The 20052-nt window shown below is 59.3% G+C and overlaps 2 protein-coding genes across 14 annotated transcripts in view; both read left to right on the top strand.

The window, feature by feature from the left end:
* Window positions 1-3161, top strand: part of ARAP1 (ArfGAP with RhoGAP domain, ankyrin repeat and PH domain 1) — a 45579-nt gene extending 42418 nt beyond the window's left edge. For 8 of the 13 annotated variants that reach the window (XR_013926142.1, XR_013926143.1, XR_013926144.1 and 5 more), the window contains one exon: window positions 280-335. Coding sequence is in view for 5 of the 13 variants with exons in the window: in XM_080376106.1 (XP_080232232.1) it covers window positions 280-330; window positions 591-654; window positions 862-1017; window positions 2174-2191 (289 nt within the window). In the remaining 8 variants the exon portion in view is untranslated. Of the gene's footprint in view, window positions 1-279; window positions 336-590; window positions 655-861; window positions 1018-2173; window positions 2213-2453 lie in introns of those variants that run through there. The other 5 variants (XM_080376106.1, XM_080376108.1, XM_080376107.1 and 2 more) reach the window with 2 other exon arrangements.
* A 9776-nt stretch (window positions 3162-12937) lies between these two features.
* PDE2A (phosphodiesterase 2A) overlaps window positions 12938-20052 on the top strand; it is a 64273-nt gene continuing 57158 nt past the window's right edge. The window contains exon 1 of the mRNA XM_080376113.1: window positions 12938-19710. Coding sequence (XP_080232239.1) covers window positions 19643-19710 — 68 coding nt within the window. The 5' untranslated portion in view covers window positions 12938-19642. The remainder of the gene's footprint in view (window positions 19711-20052) is intronic.

The raw sequence follows: 20052 nt of genomic DNA, 5'->3' as shown, positions 1-20052 counted from the left end.
GGTCTCGGGGTGGGTGAGCAGCGGCTGGAGCTTTGGGTTGGGGCTGGGGCCATGGGAATGGATGCAGGTGGCTCGCAGAGGTGCGGGTGGCTTGCAAGGAGGAGGGGGGCATGCAGGGTTGCAGGTGGGTGTAGGAGTGGGGGCTGTTTGCAGGGGCAGGGGGGTTGCAGGGATGGGGGGTTTGCAGGGACAGGGACTGTTTGCAGGGCTGGGGGGTTTGCTGGGGTCCTTCGGCAACCTGGGATGTTAATCCTCATGTTTTCACTTCCCACCTTCCAGCTGGGGCTTTACAGTCTTCTATGAAAATGAGAAGCATGAGAAACAGCAATGGTAAGGGAAGAGGTGCACTTGGGGACACTAAGCTCATCCCCAGGGACAGAGGTCACACTGGCCTGGCAGCTGCTCTCCACAGCTGGTGTACCTTTGCCGTGGGGGGCGTGAATGGGGGTTTCTGTGGGCAGAGCCTGGCTGGGCACCCACGGACCCACTCAGGATGCTAGTGGGTTCTGTGGCTGTCACGCTTCGGTGACAGCCCTTCGGTCTGCAAGCCCTCATGCAGGTCACAGCTTCCTGACAGCCTGTCCCTGCAGGTACCTGTGCTGCGACACACAGGCCGATCTGCGGGAGTGGTTCGCCACCTTCCTCCACGTGCAGGTAGGGAGGCACGGGGCAGTGCCCGCTGTGCCCCAACAGCACCGTGGGGTGACGGCTCCAAGGGATGCTCGGCTAGCAGAAACCTTTGGCGTAGCCAAGCATCCCTAAGTACCAGCATCCCAGGGCGGAGGAGAGGTCCCTGGGGTGGCTGAGGAGCAAAAAGCCAGCCTCCAGTCCTCCTTCACCCGGTGTCCCCTCTGTCCCCAGAATGGCGGGGCCCTGTGGCCCTCGGAGACCTCCAAGGTGCGGGCATCACGGTCGCAGCAGGACTCCAGGTTGGGTAACATCTCCCTCATCCCGCTGCGGGGCAATGAGAGTGAGATGAGGAGCAGTGTGGCTGCTTTTGCTACTGACCCGCTAACCGTGAGTGAGACGGGGGTCCCTCTGCGCGGGGCTGCATCTCCTCTGCATCACACGCCGTGGGGGGCTTGGTCCCTGAACGAGGGTGGGGGCTGTCCCTGCTCCCATTCCCTATGCACCATCATCAGCCTGCAGTCAACCCGGAGAGAGCTGGTGGGGTGGAGGGGGGCGGCTGATGCTTTGGGTGCCCTGTCCAGCACCAGCGCTGGTGGGTGGGCTCCTGGGCACAGGAGTGTCCCAAACCGTGTGATGCAAGGAAAGGGGATGCCACCAAGCTCCTGGTTTTTCCTATAACAAGGGGGGGTTCTCTGAAATGCTGTCCTGGTTGCAGACCAGCCCCACCGCCATCCTGTTGTCCTGCTGGCTGTGTGACAGCCGTCGTGCCCAGGGGCTGTCGCATCCCCCTGCCATGCAGGTGCTGGTGTGGGTGTCGGAGCCTTGCTCAGCCACAGGGCCCACTGGTGCTGGTGGCAGCAGTGGGACAGAGCTGCTCCGGTCCCACCGTGCCCAAGCTGATCCCTCGGGCCCTGTTGCTGTTATAAACCTGAGGATGTGGCTGTGCCGGGGGGGGATGACAATCCTGCCACCACATGCATCAGTTGTGCATTTCCCAACGGGCACCCGAGGGCAGGGAGCAGCAGCAGCACTGCCCTGGTGCCTCCCGCCTCGCACCCATCCCCTGGGACTGGGTCTGCCCCAGGACCCCCACCCGGGCTCAGGTTTATAACTGGGGGCAGAGGGGAAGCCCCCCCGGGGCCGCGCTTTGCGGTGTGTGTGTGCCGGTGTGCGAGGCACAGCCATCCCTGCCGGCTCTGTGCCTGCTCCTCCGATCTGGGCCAGACCCCCACTCCTGGCCGGGGGTCTCTGCACCCTGGCATGGTCTGGGGCAAGGGACCAGCAACCCGGGGCTCCCAGGGGGACAGTGCTGTGGGTGTCCCCCACTGTGGTCCCAACACAGGATGGGGCAGCTGGCATCGCTGCGTCCCCTGGTCCAGGCTGCTCGGAGGACATCCCAGTGGGACCACAGTTCCCCTTGCTCTGGGGGCCTTGCACCCCATCCCCTGGTGCACTTTCCGCCGGGTACTGCACTGCTGGTGATGATGCCCAGATGCAGAGGAAGCTGAGGACTAATGGTGACCTGTGTCCTCTCTGTCCCCAGCTCCTGCGAAACGTCTGAACTGGAGGCCTGACACGCTGGGTGAGTGCCCCTCTACCCTGCGCCCCCTGCCCCAGCCCCAGCACGCAGGCAAGGGAGGCAGTGGGAGGCAGGAGCCAATGGCCCTGGCTGTCCCGTTGCCACCACAGCCTGGGGACGTGGGCACATGCATGCATGAATGGTGGCATCCCCCCCTCATGCATGTCCGCAGCAAGGCTGGAAGGGGATGGAGGTGGCAGCCCCCTCCCCTTCGCTGACCCTTTGCTCTCCGCTTGTGCCGCAGGTTCATCCACAAGCGGGGCAGCCCTCGGGGAGCCGCGCCAGCCCCACACCCCGGCACTTGCCAGGGGTCCTGCCAGCTCCGGAGCCTCAGCCAGGCCCTCTCGCCTCCCCCCACGGTGACCCATGGGCAGCCAGGAGGGGAAATGGCAGCGAGGCCACCCACCCGGTGGTGGAGCAGGTCTCGGGAGCCACGGCCAGGCAGCTCACGGGGACCAAGAACTGCCAGCCCACCCGAGCCCACCCCCTGCGCCCTGGCTGCCTTCGGCTGCCGCTTCTGCTCAGAGCTCCAGGCAGAGAGAGGCAGAACCCAGCCGGGTGTCTCAGCACAGCTGTGGGATGGGGGTCTGTGTCTGGGGGCTCTTGCTTATCCTCCTCCCCCCTCTATTTTTAAATCTCTTGTAAAATAACCAGGCAGGCAGGAGGAGCCCTTCCCGCGGGGATGCTCGCCTGACTCCAGCCACTGGCATCATGGTGCTCCCATCACTCCTGGGGAGGGGGTACCCCATCTCCAGGGTCCTTTCCATGCCAGCCAGGGCGTTAAGAGCCTCTGCATCCCCCCAAATTGGGGAGGAGGTGCATCTGGCCTCTGTCCCCCACCCACAGCTCTAGTCTCTGCTGCAGGTGGGGCGACGGGGAGGGGGGTGGCAGGAGCTGCCCCTGCTTTCTGCTGACGCCTCTGGATGGTATTAAAGGTCTTGGGGAAACAGTGTGGAGGTGTCCAGGTCCCTGCCGGCAGCATGGGGTGGGTGGCCAGGGTGGGGGACAGCCAGAGCTGTCAGTGTCCAGGTCCCTGCCGGTGGTGTGGGGTGGGTGGCCAGGGTGGGGGACAGCAAGAGCTGGCGAGCCTGTGGGTGCAGTGGGATGGTCCCAGCTGCACCCGCTGGGTGCTCACAAGATGTTGGGTGATGCCGTGGAGAGGGCAGTGAGCCACTAAACTCATGGCCATGCCCACCCTAAATCCACCCTAAACCCACAGCCAAACCCACCCTAAACCAACGACCAAGCCCACCTTAAACCCATGGCCAAGCCCACCCTAAACCCACAGCTAAACCCACCCAAAACCCACGGCCAAGCCAAGCCTAAACCCACAGCCTCTCAGTGCTGCTCCGTAACGGCTACTGTTGGGGGGAACACATGTGTGCATGCATGAAGGTGCGTGTGCAAGCACATGTCTGCATGTGCATGCACAGGGACCGTGTGCAGGGGTGACTCAGGCAGTGGAGCCCTGCAGCAAGAGGCACGATGAGCAGTTCCCAGCCGGAGGTACGGGGCTGCCTGCTGTGTGTCCCCCCGCAGGCAGAGCAGGCGGCCCTGGGGGTTCCTCCCCAGCACCCGTCTCAGCCCCACAGGACATGGCTGGCGCCATGCGTGACTGCTGCCTGCCAGTGGCCATCACTGAGGTCCTTGCCATGAGAACCGAGCTCCACCTGGCAGCTGTCCCTGCTGGGAATGTCCTCGGAGCTCAGCCTGGGTGGCAGGAGGTGGCTGTCCCTCTGCCTGCTCCCTAGGGATGCAGGGTGGGCAGTGAGAGGTGGCCGGGTGCTACCGCAGGGCTGGGAGCATTGCTCCCTTTGCTGCGCTGCCTGCGGTGGCCCTGGGTGGGGTGTCCCACCACTCCCTCCTCATGCTGATCCCCCACGGGGGGGGGCGGGTGGTGAGTCACCCGTGGGAGAGGGCTGTCAATCACCCGCAGGCGCTGCGGGTTTGCTGCAGTGGCAGTGCTGGCAGCATCACCTGCAGCACTGCAAGGGGTGGTGGAGCCGCTGAGGTGGAGATGAAGGGAGGCACCTGTGTACCCACTGCCCCCTGACACCAGCCCCCCACAAGCCTTGGCTTCACCTGCATGTGGCTTGGCCCCCCTGGTGCTGTGTCTGGGTGGGAACACAGGTGTTGGTGAGAGGGAAAAAGCCTGCACCAGCCCCAGCTCCATGGCCCCTCTCCCTTTCTGCTGTACCAGGTGGTCCCCATGGGGCTGCTGGTGCCCAGGGCTCTGCGGGGAGAGAGCTGGGCAGGCAGGGGAGCAGGCACCTGATACCAAACTCCAGTGATACGCCATGAAATTCCATTAGTGCTCAGCCTTGTCCAGATACTCATCCATCCCTCCCTCCCTCCCTTCCTCCTCCATCACTCCCTCCCTCCCACCATCCCCACATCCTTCCCTCCTTTCCTCCCTCCGTCCATCCTCACATTCCTCCCTATCCCTCTCTCTGTCCCTCCCTCCCTTCTTCCCACCACCCATCCCTCCCTCCCCCCCTCGATCAATCCACCCACCTGTCAGCAGCCTACCTGTTCCTCCGGTCATGCCCTTGTCCATCTGTCCTCTTTCTTCCCATCCTTTCATCACCAGGACCTCCAACCACCCTCACCCTGCCCTGTTCTGGCAGCCAAGCAGAGCTGCTTCTTGGCCCCCAAACCAGCTGAGCTTCCATCAGTAGCTGTTTCTGCCAGCTGTGCTTTGGTTTCCCTGCACCAACCCCACATCTGGCCATCCACGTCTGAACTCATCAGCCAGATGTGGGTCTCGCTTCTTGCTGGGCACCCAAAGCCTTTGGGCAATGAGAGCTCACAGGCTCCTGCTGCAGGTGCTCCTGGGGTGCAGGTGAAGGATGGCAGCACACGAGCCCACCGCCTTTCCTGTATGCAGCTGGGGGTGCAAATTCTGTCCCAGTGCTGCAGTTTCCCTGCAGAAAGCCTGGTGGGGTGTGCAAAGCCGCTGTGTGCCAGTGGTGCCCATGATGGCAGTGCCAAGCCCCAACAGGCGCATGGGCCGAGTGCGAGCGCTGCACAGGTGCTTGGAGCCCAGATGTGCGCCCGGTGTCGGCAGCACCTTTTGGGGCACATCACTCGGTTGCTTGCACGTGCATTTGGTGTCTGCATGTGGCCTTGTGGTCTGGAATGCATGCTCAGTGTATGCATGCTCAGCATCTGCAATGCATGCTTAGTGTCTGCAACACGCGCTCAGTGTCTGCAACACATACTCAGTACATGCAACACATGCAATGCATGCTCAGTGTTTGCAACATGTGCTCAGTGCATGCAACACATGCAATGCGTGCTCGGTGTCTGCAACACATGTTCTTTGTCTGCAACGTGCTCAGCGTCTGCAACACATGCTTAGTGTCTGCAATGTGCTCAGTGCATGCAACACATGCAACATATGTTCATTGTCTGCAATGTGCTCAGCATCTGTGATGTGCTCAGTGTCTGCAATGCATGCTTAGTATCTGCAATGCATGCTCAGTGCGTGCAGTGTGTGCAATGCATGCTCAGTATCTCCACATATGCTCAGTGTCAGCAACACGTGTTTGCTGTCTGGAGCGCATACTCAGTGCATGCAATGCGTGCTCAGTGTCTGTAACACCCGCTTAATGTCTGCATTTTTGCACATGCCCTCAGTGTCTGCCATGGGTGCTAGTGTTGCATGTGCACTCAGCCTGCACACGTGCTGGTCTGCAACATGCTCGGTGTCTGCACATGCTTGTGCACCACAGTCTGCACATGCATTTGTCACCTGCACATGCACAGGGTGTTAGCACGTGCACGTGTGACCAGGTGCTCGCTCATGCACTTGGTGCTGTATGTACGCCAGGTTTCTGCAGCTGGCCCTCCGTGTCCCTGCTGCTCTGCAGGGCTGCACATGGTGGGAGGGGCAGCACCACAGCACCCAGAAAGGGAAGCAGACCCCAGTGTAGCTCCTCGGGGCTGGCCTTGCCCCTCTGGGGGCAGCTCATGCTCTGGGGCTCTGCTGCAGCCTGGCTGATGCTGCACGGAGAAGCTGCTTTGAGCCCCAAGCCACATCCATGGCTTGCGCTGGAGGTGATGCCAGCATCCACCCCGACAGTTTCCATAGTGTCCTGGACCCCAGGAGCATGGGATTTGGGGTTCCCTTCATCTCCATCCAGGTTCCTCTGGGAAAAGATGCCCAGGGAGCTCCTGAGGGACCATCGGAGGGGAGCTGGGAGGGGAGCAGGCAGGAGCTGCCAGCATGCTGGAGCCCCCCCACCCTAACATCCCGAAGCCCAGAGAAGGCATGAAGGGGCCAGGGCGCTTTGCAGCAGCAGCCGCACAGCTGCAGCGAGTCGGTGCGTGCTCAGCCTTGGCCCTGCAATGGGATGAAGCCCAGCCAAGAGCCTGTCTCTCAAGAGAGGGATGGATGGAGCCTACCTACACCTCCTCTCTATATATAGAGCTGCGGAGGCGAGCACCATGTGATACCTTGCACAGACAAGTGATTAATTGTGGAGTCATTTACAAACAACTTAATAAATTCCTGACATTGGCGGTGTTTTAGCACACGAGGGTGATTTCTAGTCCCTCCGCAGCCACCAGCTGGAAGCCAGTACCTCTTCCCAGGGTGCAGGAGCCCTCAGCACGTGGCAGACGGCAGCATCCCTGCTGCTGTGGTCTGGCAGGGTCAGGGGCATCAGTGACTTTGCGTGCCAAGCACATGGACTAGGTAAATGCCAGGCAAGAGTCACTGCCAAGGTGGCACAGAGCATATGCCGGGAACTTGTGTGCCACCAAGGACGATGCTCAGGGAGCTCAAAGCCAGCCCCTGGCTTTCCTCTTCCCTCAGCTGGCAGAGGGCAAGTCCCTGACGGCTCGTCCCTTTGCAGGGGGGGAAACTGAAGCACAGGGTACGCCCCATGGTATGCAGAGGATATAAAATATACTGCCTGCCCAGGAGGTTGCCTGCCCTGGGTGCTGCCTGGCCAAAGTGCTGTCTGGTCTGGATGCTGCCTGTCCCACCATGCTGCCTGCCCTGGGTGCTGCCTGCCCTGGGTGCTGCCTGCCCTGTGTGATGCCTGCCCCGGGTGCTGCCATTCCTGGAGTGCTGCTGCCCTGCGTGATGCCGTTCCTGGGGTGCTGCCTGGCTGGGTGCTGCCTGCCTGGTCCCTTGTAGGAGAGCACTGCAAAGCCAGGCTGGGTTCTGAGGCAGACAGTGCAAAGGTCGTGAGGGAGTGCTGGCAGCAGGGGAGACTTTGGGCACTCAGACATGAGCTGCTGCCTCTTGGCAGGGGTGAACCCCACATTCACCCTCCCCATCTTGGGGACCCTAAGGGAGAGCCAGGCAATGCCAGCAGCCCGGGCAACCCAGCTTGATGCTGCAACCACCCCATGGCACTCATACGGGGTCCCCCCACGGGTCCCCCCACGTGCCTTCTACACCCACGACACCTCAGACCCCAGCACCGTGTCCCACCGGGTGGCTGCTCTTCCCCCACCGTGGTAATAAACTCAGCAGATTATCAGCTCCCAGATTTAACAGAGGCGCAGCCACACTCCAGCAGACTTTAAAACAGTCATTATTTCATCAGCAGCCCCATTAAACTGTCAGTGGCTTTTTTTCAGGCTCTCTCGCATTTTTTCCCCTCCTTTTTTCCCTCCTGGCTTTTCCCATCCCTGGTTTGTTGTTTTTTTTTTTTTTTTTTTTTTTTTAATTGGAGTGTGGGGCTGCCTCCCTGCTCAGGATGCTACCAAGGGCTGACCAGTGATGGAGGATCCCCACCTCCCTCTGCTCTCAGTTTACCCATCCATCAAATGGGCTCAGGCTGGAGAAGGATTTGGGGAAACCTCTGAAAGCACAACCACCAGCCCTATTCCCCATCCCGGCACAGAGGAACCCCCACTTCCAGCTCAATTCCAGCCTTGCCAGAGCAGTGGGACAGGGCTCTCAGTGGTGGGGAAGGGGGAGAAGAGCCCCTCGGAGGATTTCATGAGCATAAAGTAACGGGACAGGGGAAGGGCCCCGCTGCTTGAAGCCTTTTATCCATCCCCATGCTCCCCCAGCTCCCTGCGCTCCCCTCCTCCCTCTCCAGCAGCCACCCACTCACTGCTCCTGGTTTAATAAGAAAAATAAAGGAAATTTAAATAACTAAATAAATGTCGAGCAGGCGCAGGGGAGACAGGGGGTGCAGAGGCGGGCTTTGCCTGAGGAGATGCTGCCCGCAGGCAGGGTGCCAGCGCCCCGTGGGACAGGGGGATCTGCTGCACCCAGCTCCCGTGGGGGGCCGGCAGCGCCGGGGGGCTCAGTGCCGAGTGCCAGTGACGGGCACGGGGGCTTCAGCACCTTGCGGGGATGAGGAAGGAAGTGTTTGGGGAAGGCTTGGCATGGCCGGAGCTGGGCAAAGAGCCATGGCCAAGGCCAGCTGGTGATGGGTGGCAGAGGCAGGAGCCAAACCATGATTTTCCTGGTCGGAGGGACCTCCCCAGCGTGGTGGGAACAGAGCGGTCAGCCCCCGGTGCAGGCAGCTGCCAGACCTCTGCCAGCATGGGTCCCCAGCTCTGTGCCCTGCCAACAGCAATGGCACGAGGCTGTTTTTTACCCGTCTTTGTCGTGCTCACTGCGAGGAGGAGCTAGGCTTGTCTTTCTCCATTAAGCCAATGTCAATTTACATTTATTTAAAAATAACAGAGCTTTCAATCTCTCTGTTAGCCTTGCCTCCTGCCCTGGCCACCCTGTGGTGATGCTCCTGGGTTGTTAGCCCAGAGAGATCCCTGCTCTGTCCCCATCTGGGATGGACCAGTGCTGAGGAAGCAGGATGGGGTCCCCAGGGATGTGTGTGCATTGTGGGACATACAGATATAGGTAATGAGTGGCTCAGCAGAGCCCTGGGCTACGTTGCCCCGGCCGCTGGGTTGATCCTGCAGCCAAACCTGGTTTGCATCCTTGGAGGAGCGGGCACAGCTCTGCCTCTCCACCCATGGAGAGCGAAGCCTGGGTGGCACCTGGCTGCAGCCAGGGCTCCTGCAGCTGGGGCTGGCTGTCACCTCCTGTGGCAGATGTGGGTCTCTGGGACTCGAAAATCCCATTTCCCTTTGTTCCATCCCCTGGGAAACTCCTGAGAGGGATAGAGCGAGAGGACCTGGAGCCCACACGGGGCTGTGGCTCCCCTAGCACATGCACACATGTGTGCACAAGTACCTGAGTAGCATACGCTGCTGCGGGGCTGCTTACACTAACACAGCATGCCCGGATCTGTGCACACACACACAATTCCATGCACGTGTGGAGTGTAGGAGCAAACAGGTGGGATGCATGCCCATGCATCCAAACACGTGCACATGCACTCAGATGCACATGCGTTTATTTATCCCAGCGTGCACGGCTAAATAAATACCCAGGTAAGGAGCAGCTCTGTGCACACGTGGCCGTGCATGGCCCAGCACCCACTGAACAAACTCACTCCACTTCCGTATTTGCTGCCACCAGGATAAACCCACTTCGTTTCATTTAACACAAAGAGGTGTTGCGAGTCACCATCGTACAGCAGCGTTCAGACCTTGAAGGCAGCACAAAAGAAAAAAATAATAATAATAAAAAAGGAAAACCTTAAAAAAAAAAAAAAAAACAACCAAAAAACCAGTGGGACTTGCTCACACACAGATATATAAAAAAGCTCTTTGAGGAGAATCACTTTAAATTGGCTATTTATCGGCACAGCATCCCGCCAGGAGGTTTCCATGGCTACCTGCGAGCCCTGGCAGCCCGCTGCTGGGGCGGCAGCGTGCCAGGCCCATGTGCCACAGCGCGTGTCCCCATGGTCCCATCGGTGACAAACCTTTGCGCCACACCAGCACCTGTTGCTGCAGTGCTCGGCAAACTCTGCTGCCCTCAGCCCTGGTGTGGCGCACTGACCCCGCTGCCTGGACCCCGAGGGTTGGTACCCTTGTTTGGGAAGATGCTGCTGAGCATCCCAAGGGATGGGAGGCTGGTGATAAGAGGCAGTGGGGAGCACCATGGGCAGGGGTGCCCTTGTAGAGCCCCCTGCACGCTGGCCTGGCTGCAGCAGGGTGTGATGCCTGGCCCAGGGCAGGAGATGCCCAGGGGATAGGATTATCCTGACTGGCATCCCTCTGGGAGGGACCGCTACTGTATCACTTCCCAGCCATGTGGAGAAAGCCCGGCATGCCCGTGCCAGAGTCACTGTTTGCTGGCTGATGTGACACCCTGCAGCAGCGACCCCCAGCTTGGCGCGTCTGGGTGCAGAGCTCTAGCTGGGGATGCCTGCCCGGCTCGTGGGACACATTGTACATCGATGTCCCTGTTCCGAGCCCTGTGGTCATTACAGCCCAGGGCTCCAGGTCACTCTGATTGCTTCCACAGGGATTTCACTGCCTCAACCTGCTGGGAATAAACTGCTGGGAGTTTGTTCGCAGCTTGGGGAGCAGAGCAGAGCCACCACCAGGGAGGGATGCTCCAGGGATGCTGCGGGGCTACAGGTCCTTTCTGTGACCCCTCTGCAACCCAGGTGGTCACCAAGTCCCCTTGCCACCCATAGAAACCTAACCCTGCTTGTCCCCACCCCAAGAAGCCCAAGAGCATGGTGGGGAGCGGGGCTGTCACCCAGGGGACATGCTTTGACTGCCCTGGGGGGTGCTGAGCTCTCTCCTCCCCGCTCGCTGGCCATGGTTCAAGGTGGATGGCTTGGAAAGCAGCTTTCGAAGCCTCATGCTGTCCACCGGAGATGCTCCTGGTGGCTTCAGAGGGATGGTGTGCAGGAGCAAGCAGGTTCCCCAGTTCAGCACTCACTTGGGTTTGCTTCAGGGCTGGGGACATTGCCAGGGGGCAGGAGGTGGAGGGGACATTGCCCAGACCCCACTGAAGCAAAGGGCTGACCCCTGCTATGCATGTCCTGAACCCCAAGCAGTGGGTTTTATCCCTTCCATGGCCCCTGAGGACGATCCCAAAGGCAGCTCCAGTCCCCTGGGTGCCCCAGGTGCAGAGGGTGGCTCTGCTGGGGCAGGAGACAGTGAGCAAACCCATGCCCAAGCGCGTGGGTGCCACCAACCCCGCATTCCCCGAGGGCTTGTTCAATGACAAGACAATTATCTGCACGGCTCCGTGTAGCACATCGCCTAATCATTGCCCAACAAAAGCCCCCGCCGCCGCCTGGCATTGATTTTGTGCAATCCATTACTGCCTTCCGCATGTTTAATCCCTCTCGGCTCCCTTTTGTGGGAGCCAACCTGCGCGTGAAGGAGGCGGGAAGCAATGCTGCTAATTTCCACGGCCCCATGTCTGCCTGGGCCAGGGGGTTATTTTGTTTGATTTTTGTTGTTGTTGTTGCCTTCCTGATTTTTCCCCAGCAGCCATTAATTCTGCTTTTTAGCCCTTGTTTTTTCCCGGTGCATGGATGGGACCGTGGTGTGGGAGAAGCTCACGGTCCCATCCTGCACCCATGGGACATGCCAAGCGGACGCTGAGGGTGCAGGCACATCTCCTCTCGGCTGCCCCAGCTGTTGGGGTGCAGGTCACCGGGACACCCCTTCCTAGGAGCACAGAGACCTGTCCTGCTCCTCCTGTATCCTCAGGGATGTCTGATCCCTGCCCCGTTCCCTGCCCCTGTCCCTCTCCCCTCCCAGCCTCATCTGCACCCCACCCTGGGGTGGGGAGTTGTTGGATGGAGAGGAAAAGCGCCCCCCCTGCCCCAATCACCCTCAAACCAGGGGAAGGATCCCCATCTCTGGGTGATTTGGGACCTCTGGGGTCAGCCCCCACCCCAGTGCCACCCCAGGACCAGGTGCCCAGGTGCCCCCCACCACCAGCAGCAATGTGAGAGCTGGGATGGGGTCAGGGATAGCAACAAGTATCTCCAAAACCTCGAACAGCTTTGGGGTGGGGAACCAGTGGAGGGGGACAGAGCTGGGGTTCATGGGTTGGGGGAGGACTACAGGGATGGTGCCCGGACCGTGGTACCCAGCAGAGCCCTGGGAGGAGTCTGGGTGCACCCTGGGAGCAAATCAAAAGTGATTCCTGATGATTGCCATGGGCAGGCCAGGTCTCTCCGGGTCTGATCCTGCAGCCTTGCTTAAATTCCTGCTTAAATGGTGGATGGCACACCCCCCCCAGCCCCAGCACAGCCCAGGGGTGGATGCTGCCCCCCAGGGAATCAGCACCATGGGGATTTTGCTCCAGACTTTGGTTTTGGGAACACACCAGACCATGGGACGTGGGAAGCCTTTGATGAGTGATGAAAATGGAGGCTGGAAAGAAGGGGGCAGAGGGTACCCCTGGCCCCCCCAGCAGCCATGAATGCCTTGGCTCCCCGAGCAAGTGCTGGGCAAGGTCACCCATGCAAAGTCCTCCATGTGCTGAAGCCAGCGGGTCCCTGTCTCCTCCCCACACCCCAGCTGACAGATGTGACCAGGCAGGGAACACCAGGAGAGGCTGGAAGGCAGGTTCAATGACAAGTGCTGGATGCGGCTCCAGGACCTGGGACCAGCCGCCCTTCTGCTGCCCCTGTCACACAAGGGGAGCTGCGGGCTGGGGGGCTGCTGAGGCTGGCCTGCAGCCTGCAGTGCTGCCAGACTGCCCTGCAGAATGCGGCTGACTCAGACTCCTTCCCTTTCCTCTTCCCATTCCCCATCCTTCCCTTTCCCCTTCTTTCCCTTTCTTCTTCCCTTTCCCCCTTCCCCCTCTACCCTTCCCCATCCTTCCCTTTCCCCTTCCCCTTTCCCCCCCCTTTCCCTTCCCTTCCCTTCCCTTTCCCTCCCTTTCCCCTTCTCCTTCCCCTTCCCCATCCTTCCCTTTCCCCTTCTTTCCACTTCTCCTTTCCCCTTCCCTTTTCCCTCTCCTTCCCTCTCCAAACCACTTGCACAAAGCCAGGTAAAGCCCGTGCCCGCTCCGGGCTGCCCAAGCCGCTTTCTGGAGCTTTTGTGACACCCCATCCCCAGGTGGGCCAGCTGGATCCTGGCACCGTGGCCGTGGGCTGTGCCAGGGTCTCTGTCCCATCCCGGCAAGCGGCACCGAGCCAGCACGAGTATTTACTGGGGGTTTTCTGGGAGGGGAATGGGACTGCTGGCCAGGGCCAGGGCGCTGATCAGAGCCCCCCACCAAATGTGCTGCTCCCACCAGCACCTTGTCCTCATCTGATGTGACCCAGCGAGCCGAGCGCCTCTCCCTGTGACGCTGGGCTTCATGACGCTGGGCTTTATTTCCCTTCCCTAATCTGGTCAGAGGATCTTTTCATCAGCGCTTCCTCAGCTGCTGGCCACCGCGCTGCTTCAGTCACCCTCACACTGACGGGAAAGGGGGGGCCAAGAGCCCCCCCTCGAGCCTCCCCTGCTCATCCCTTTGCTCCCAGTTGCTTTTGGGGAAGGCAGCAGGCTTTGGCATGGGATGGGGTGTCAAGAGCTGGCATCGCATCCCACCTCTCCCCACAGCACCTTCCCCAGCACGGGACAGGCTGCAGTGGGATGCTGCACACACACCACCCCACCCCCCCAAACAACCTCCAAACAGCTCCCCAGGACCCCTATCCCTACCCCAAAATACTGGGGTGTGTGTCTCTGTGTGTGTGTGTGTCCTCCCTACTCTGCCCGTGCTAAGGCAGAGCTGTTGTACCTGCAGACATGGAAAATCATTTTCCTGATAATTGAGATCATTGAGGATTTCTTTCTTTCTTTCTTTCTTTCTTTCTTTTTTTTTTTTTTTGAGAACAGCTTGTACTGACCTTGCGATAAAAACAAGGCTCCGGGTTCCTCTGGGTGTTGTTTTCTGTTCTTTTTCTGTTCCCAGGATAAATGTCAGTGAAAATGGAAAAGCTTTTCTCCGTTTCGCCATTTTATTCCCACCCTGAAAGACTCCTTGGGTTTTCAAGCGTGCTGGGGAAAACGGTGGAAAAATCAGAGGTGGGGAGAGGGGAGGAGGGGAGATCAAAACCAAGTTGCTGAGATTGAACTTTCCTGCAGATATTTCTACAGGCGCAGCAGCACCCAGTGCTCAGCTCCCACCTCCTCCCTGCCTGGCCGTGGCTGCCCAGCGGTGATTCAGGGTGCATGGGGCGGCAGATGCATGCAGCGGGATAACCCTAAGGAAACCCTGGAAGCAGGGAAAGTGGAGTGTGGCTCGGTCCCTGGGACTATCCCGGGATGCTGGGCTGAGCTGGCGGGGTATCTCTGGAGGAAGGGATTCTTGTGTGCACAGCAAGGGAGAGAATTGCTCTCTGGAAGCTCGCAGCTCCGAGCACAGGGTGGCAGCGATGCCGAGCCCTTTTGTAGGGAAAGTATCCGCAGAGCAAATTGCTTTGTATTGGCAAATACACCTACATTAGCGGTGGAATTGGTATCCTGCACAATGAGCACTCGAGGACAATGGACGGCTATTCAGAGCTCAAAAATTTCAATCCCGTAGCTAAGGAGGCTCCGCAGAAGTCTAAAGCAAGGCTTGTTTCATATTCACGCCACAAATATTGGTACGAGGGCATGTAGCTGTAACGATGCCTTTGAAACACCGGCAGCCCTCCGTCTTCCTGACAATAAAGAAAGATATACGGCCCGTGTCAGCGCCCAGATCGGGGATTGCCATGAACTCCATCAAAAGGGTGTTTGCGGCATCCAGCGCAATCTAAACAAGAGGGATTTGTCAGAAACGCCATGTCAGACCCTCCTGGGACCCTCTCCTTCCAGCCGGGAGGTCGGGGTAAGGTGCACTCTTTGGACATACCTGGAGAAGGTTTCTTCATGGATCTCGCTGGCCATCACCCTGCCCTAGCTTCTGCACTGCAGCCCAGGTCTAAGGTCACTGTCTGCCCTCGAGGCACCCACCCCATGGGGCTCCAGTGGCCAGGCTCAGCACCAGCTCCGTGGGGGTCTGAGCCCTGTGGGACCTCGGTGGGCACAGGGTGGCACACGGAGGAGGTGGCCTCAGAGCAGGTTGGGTGTCGGAGGGCTTGGAGGTGTTGCATTCCTAACAATAAGGTCCTAACGTGTGCTGGGGGCCACAAGCGGCCCATGGAGCAGCTCAGGTGAGTGTCCACAGCGAGCACAGACATTCACACTGGGTGTATGGAGAAGCGTTTCCATCACAGAGCAGTGGAAGAGGTGGCCCAAAGAGGTCATGTGGTTTCCATCCTTGGAGATGGATCAGATGAAGCCCTGGCCTGATCCACCTTTGAGTAGGAGGTTGGACCAGAGACCTGGGCTCCTTATTCCTGTGGAGCTTTGGGTTTGCTCTAAGAGGTCAGACACCCAGAGACATTTGCAAACACCAAAGGGATTTGCTGTAGAAATCCTTTTCTTCTCCAAATGGCAGCTTCCTGGGGAGGTGCAAACTGGCAGGTGATGGATCAATGTCATCTGAAGAGAGCAGGCTGCTTTGGTGGAGAAGTATCTGCCCAGCACTTGGAGGAAGGGAAGCTTTGACGGGTCCAGAGGTGATGCCAGAGCTGGCTGGATGTCTCCATCATGATGCTGGGGAGCTGCAGCAGAGGCAGAGGCTTCTTTGCTTGAAGCTGGTGGAGAAACCTCCTCAAGATAAGGCAGGAAACCCAAAGCTCAGTCCTTCAGGTTCTGCCTTCGGCACCTCCAAACCAGTTTTCATGGCATGTGCCAGAAGGTCACATCCTCCTGACATCTGTGTGATGTCCCTCACCATGGGTGGGATCCTGTAGTCCTTGGTTGCTTAGGAAACCATGCCAGAACTCCCTCGGTTACTCAAGACACCAGTCCAGCCCTCCTGGGTGCTTCCAAGCAACAGCAAGCAGGGATTTATCTGAAGAAAAGAAAGTAAAAAAAAAAAAACCAACCCAAATTCAAAAACCCCAGAATAAGCATTTTTAATGAAACGCATCAAAATATTTCAGAAGCAGAGGAAGCGTTCCAGCAAGCTATTTAAATTTCTCAGCATTTGTGAAACTCCTGGGGCTGCACGCACTGAAAGGAGGAACCTTGTCTCCCAGGGAGAGCCCGAGTGCCTGCGCTGCCATTTGCAGAAGGACTCTCAGAAGCTGCTTGGATACGGAGCTGAGTTTTCTCTTGAGGAGAAAACAGTACCGAGTGACGTGGAGCAGAGAAAGCCACGTCTTTTAAATACCAGGAATAACGTTTGGACAGGGGACAGAGGCAGGCACCGCGCTGGACGCAGGGAAGGATTGACAGGGGGGGTGGAGAGCAGGTCGGATGCTGGGCACACATGGTGGTCCGTGCCTCACAAACGGGGATGGGCGGCTGCTTCTGGTGGGCCTTGCACCCAGATCTGCTCTGATCTTCCCAGCTGCTTCTGGCTGGGGACCATTGCCAGACAAAAATGCCTCTTGGGAATAAGAAAAGCTTGGATAAACAACCATGGGAGCCAGCTTTTCCAGGAAGGAGGGGACTCCCTGTAGATGTCTTCATGCCAAGATGATGTGGCAAGGCGGCTCCGTCACACGGGGTTATAGGCTCGGTGGGTGTTGCACAGCACTCGGCTTGCTCCCCACACCGCTGTTGTTGTCACCGCTGCAGGGTTGTAGGAACCAGTTCAGCCCCACGTGGGGCTCAGGGAACACCCCCTGCATCACAGACAGGCCAGCCTGATGGCTTGGGCTCTAGAAACTCTGTGAGAAGCAAAAGCAGAAAGTGAGGCTTGCGCAGTCCACACCTCCACCGTAGCCCGGAAACCGAGAAAGACTGAAAGTCGCTGCAGCCTGGATGTGTTAACACCAATGCTAAGTGCAAGCATGCAGCGACAGCCTGCTCTGCCTGCCCGGGTTACAACGAGGACCATCATGCAGCTGCTTTGCCCCAAGATCCAGGCTGCTGGGAGGAAATTAAATAATAGCAATGTGAGGAAACAAAAATAAAAATGAGAGTGATAAATAAAATCACTGAGTTGGATGTTCGAGCCTTCTGATGCTTTGCCCACCCCTGGGTTGGCACCAGCCACTTTGGTGGGAGAAGATGGGTGATTACTGGGATGGCTCCCAGTTCCCACGGCATCCCATGGTGTCCCACAGTAAGGTCCGCCCAAAGGAGCACGGGACATGCTCCAAAACACCAGGTAAGCTCAGCCAGAGGATGAAAACAGCATTAAACCTGAGACTTGGGACGGAAAAAAGGGATTAGATTAAAGTGGTGGTCCTTAAAATAATCTCCAATTAGCCCTGGCTAATATCAGCTCTTGGGGTAAAATTTGGTAAAATCTGGGCAAGTCATTGCGGGTGGGGGCCTCAGTTTCCCCCCTCTGGACAATGCAGGCAGAGGATCTCATGTAATTGATACAATACACTGCCTATTTATGTAGACCATGGGAATATTAATCCTTGTGAATTTGACAGGAACTGATGTGATTTGAGTGCTAATCTCTTAATATCTATTGCTGCTCTTGAAGTCCCAGCTGGTGGGTTCATGCCATAGCAGGGGAGTAGTGGCATATCTACATAGATTTTAAGGCACGTTCTTCCCCTCTCCCCAGAAAAAGTGACCCTGGAGGGACGGAGAGATGCAAGGCTAGTGAAGAGCAACCAAAATAGCTCCTTTTGGTGCAAAATTTAATTACATGCAGCCGAGCTCCCAGTTTGGGGGTGTTTGGGGGTTGGTACCACTGTGCAGCACATGGAGAGTGTGCGGAGGATGCAGGTACCCGCAGAGGGATGCTGCTAAGCCTGCAGACCCCGAGAGACACTCCTGGGTTCGCCTGGGGTGGGGGGACTAACATCAAGGTGGCTGTACTGGCTCAGACCTAAGGTCCATCGCCCCGTATTGCCAGTGGCCAAGAGATGCCAAGGGTGAGTGCAAGAGCAGGGCAAGGACATGCAAAACTTCCCCGAGTTCTCTCCTGCCCACTGACCATTCGGTGCTCAGGGATGACCCGAGCTACTGATGGTTGCTGTAGCATTGTGTACATGAAGATGCTGCCCTTAAGCCGTGTGAACTTTTAGCATCCACAGCATCCTGAGGCAAGAAGTTCTGCTGTGGGATGATCTCCTCCCCCTCTTTGTCCATATTACCTTCATTCTGATGTCTCTGCTGCTTGCATTGGGAGAAGCCAAAATGCTTAAATATCTTTAAAAGTCCAGTCTGCTCCTGCTCCTTCTTCTTGTGTGCCAAGAGATGTGGGTTTAATAGCAGACGAAGCCTGCTAGGACCCTGATTCAGCATAGGATGGGTGCCCTTCCCCAGTGTCCCTCCTGGAAGCACAGGTCTTCGACTGTGGCAGGTGAGCCCCGACTGGAGAGTGGCTGGGGCTGGCATTGCAGCAACTGTTGCCCTTCTCCAGCTGCTCTCTGCCACAGTCCCACCCGGGTGACAGCTCACCCTGACGGCCCCCATCCCAGGGAAGCCCAGGGCAGGAGATCCCAGTGTGGCTGTGGGGGACAAACCCACCTGATGTCCTGCAAGCCCAAATGGACAGCAGCTCCTCCAACTCGGCCAAGACAAGCTCCAGTGGTGCTCGGTGCTGCACACATGCAAAGGGCTGTGGGCTCTCCCAGAGGGAAGCTGTGCTTTATTCAGGAGGTGCCAGCATGGGCACAGGCATGGAGCGGTTCTGCAGGCTCCTGGGAGGCTCCAGCTCCTCCACCGCAGCCTTGTCTGGGAGCAGGCTGGTGCCTGGGGCAGGTTCAAGTGGGGTTGCAGCGTGGCCAAGGGCTCAGCATCCCCTTCCCACTCCTGGCTGCAGCTGAGCAATGCCACGGGCAGCATCCCGCCGCCAGTAGCTCCACACCACCTGGATGGGCTGGGCAGGCACCTGGTGGTGGGCATGGCCAGGCCTGTATCACCTCGCTGGCACCTGCTTGATACCACCCAGCGCCCTTACGAAAGGAGCCTGCCTGCGGGTTGGGTCGGGTGCTGCCTGGTGCTGCTCAGTACCCCCGGGGCAGGGACCTGTGGGCTCAGTGCAGTTCCACATTGCTCTGTGTCACCTGCTGCCCCTGCCGAAGGAACGTGTTCGTGGGTCTCGTGATGCCCAGCACCCTCCGGGGCAGGGAACTGCCTGCGAAACCAGTGCTTCCCAGTGCTGCCCTGTGCTGCCCGATGTCCCCGGGGCAGAAGTGGCTTGCGGTCCCAGCAGGACCCGCTGCCCAGAGAAGCAGCTGCCTCCGCGGGGAGCGCGGAGGCGGGCAGGGCCGGCGTGTGCCTTGTAGACAAAGGCGGCGGCCCCGCGGTGCGGCGCGGCGCGGCGGGCGAGGACGGGCGCGGCCCGCGGCGGGCGGCGGCAGGGCGGCAGGTGCGGATCCCTCCGGCCCCTCCGCGGGAGCGGCTCGGCCCCCGCCCAGCCCGGCGGAGCCGCAGCGGCGCCGTCAATCAGCCGCGGCGCGCCCCCCATCCTCCGCCCTCCCCTCCCGCGCTGCATAGGGCTCGGTGACAGCAGCGGGCTGAGACACCCTCGCCGAGCGCGGCGGGAGGCTCCGCTGCCAGCCGGCCGCCTCGCTGCACGCACCCGAGCCCCGCCGCCCGCCTGGCAGGGCTGCCGAAGAATGCGGAGCCATGGGCCAGGGCTGCGGACACTCCATCCTCTGCCGGAGCCAGCCGTACCAGGCGGCAGCGTCTGACCTGTGAGTCCCTCCCGCCGGCCCCGGGGCTGGGGGCACCACGCTGGGAGGGAGGGATGCTCCGGGGGTGATGCTGGGCGAGGGAGTGAGGGAGACGTGGGTAAGGCAGGAAAAAGTTCCTCCTGCCTGACAGCTGGTGGGGAGGGGGGTGGCAGGGATATGACAAGAGGCTGGTGACCCCCAGCCGCTGCCCCCTGTTTCCCCACTAACCACCTGTGTTAGCCCAGGGCAGGTGGCTAGCTGAAGGGCTCTGTGCTGGAGGGCTGGTGTGAGCAGCATCCCCCCATTTCCCGAGCCACCCTTGCCCTGTGGCAGTTTCTGGAGGGGGTGGAAGGCTCCTGGCCC

This window comes from Falco punctatus (assembly GCF_963210335.1).
Source record: "Falco punctatus genome assembly, chromosome: 2".
Lineage (NCBI taxonomy): Eukaryota > Metazoa > Chordata > Aves > Falconiformes > Falconidae > Falco > Falco punctatus.
The sequence above is the reverse complement of the archived record's forward strand: the minus strand, read 5'-3'. Positions and strand labels throughout refer to the sequence as shown.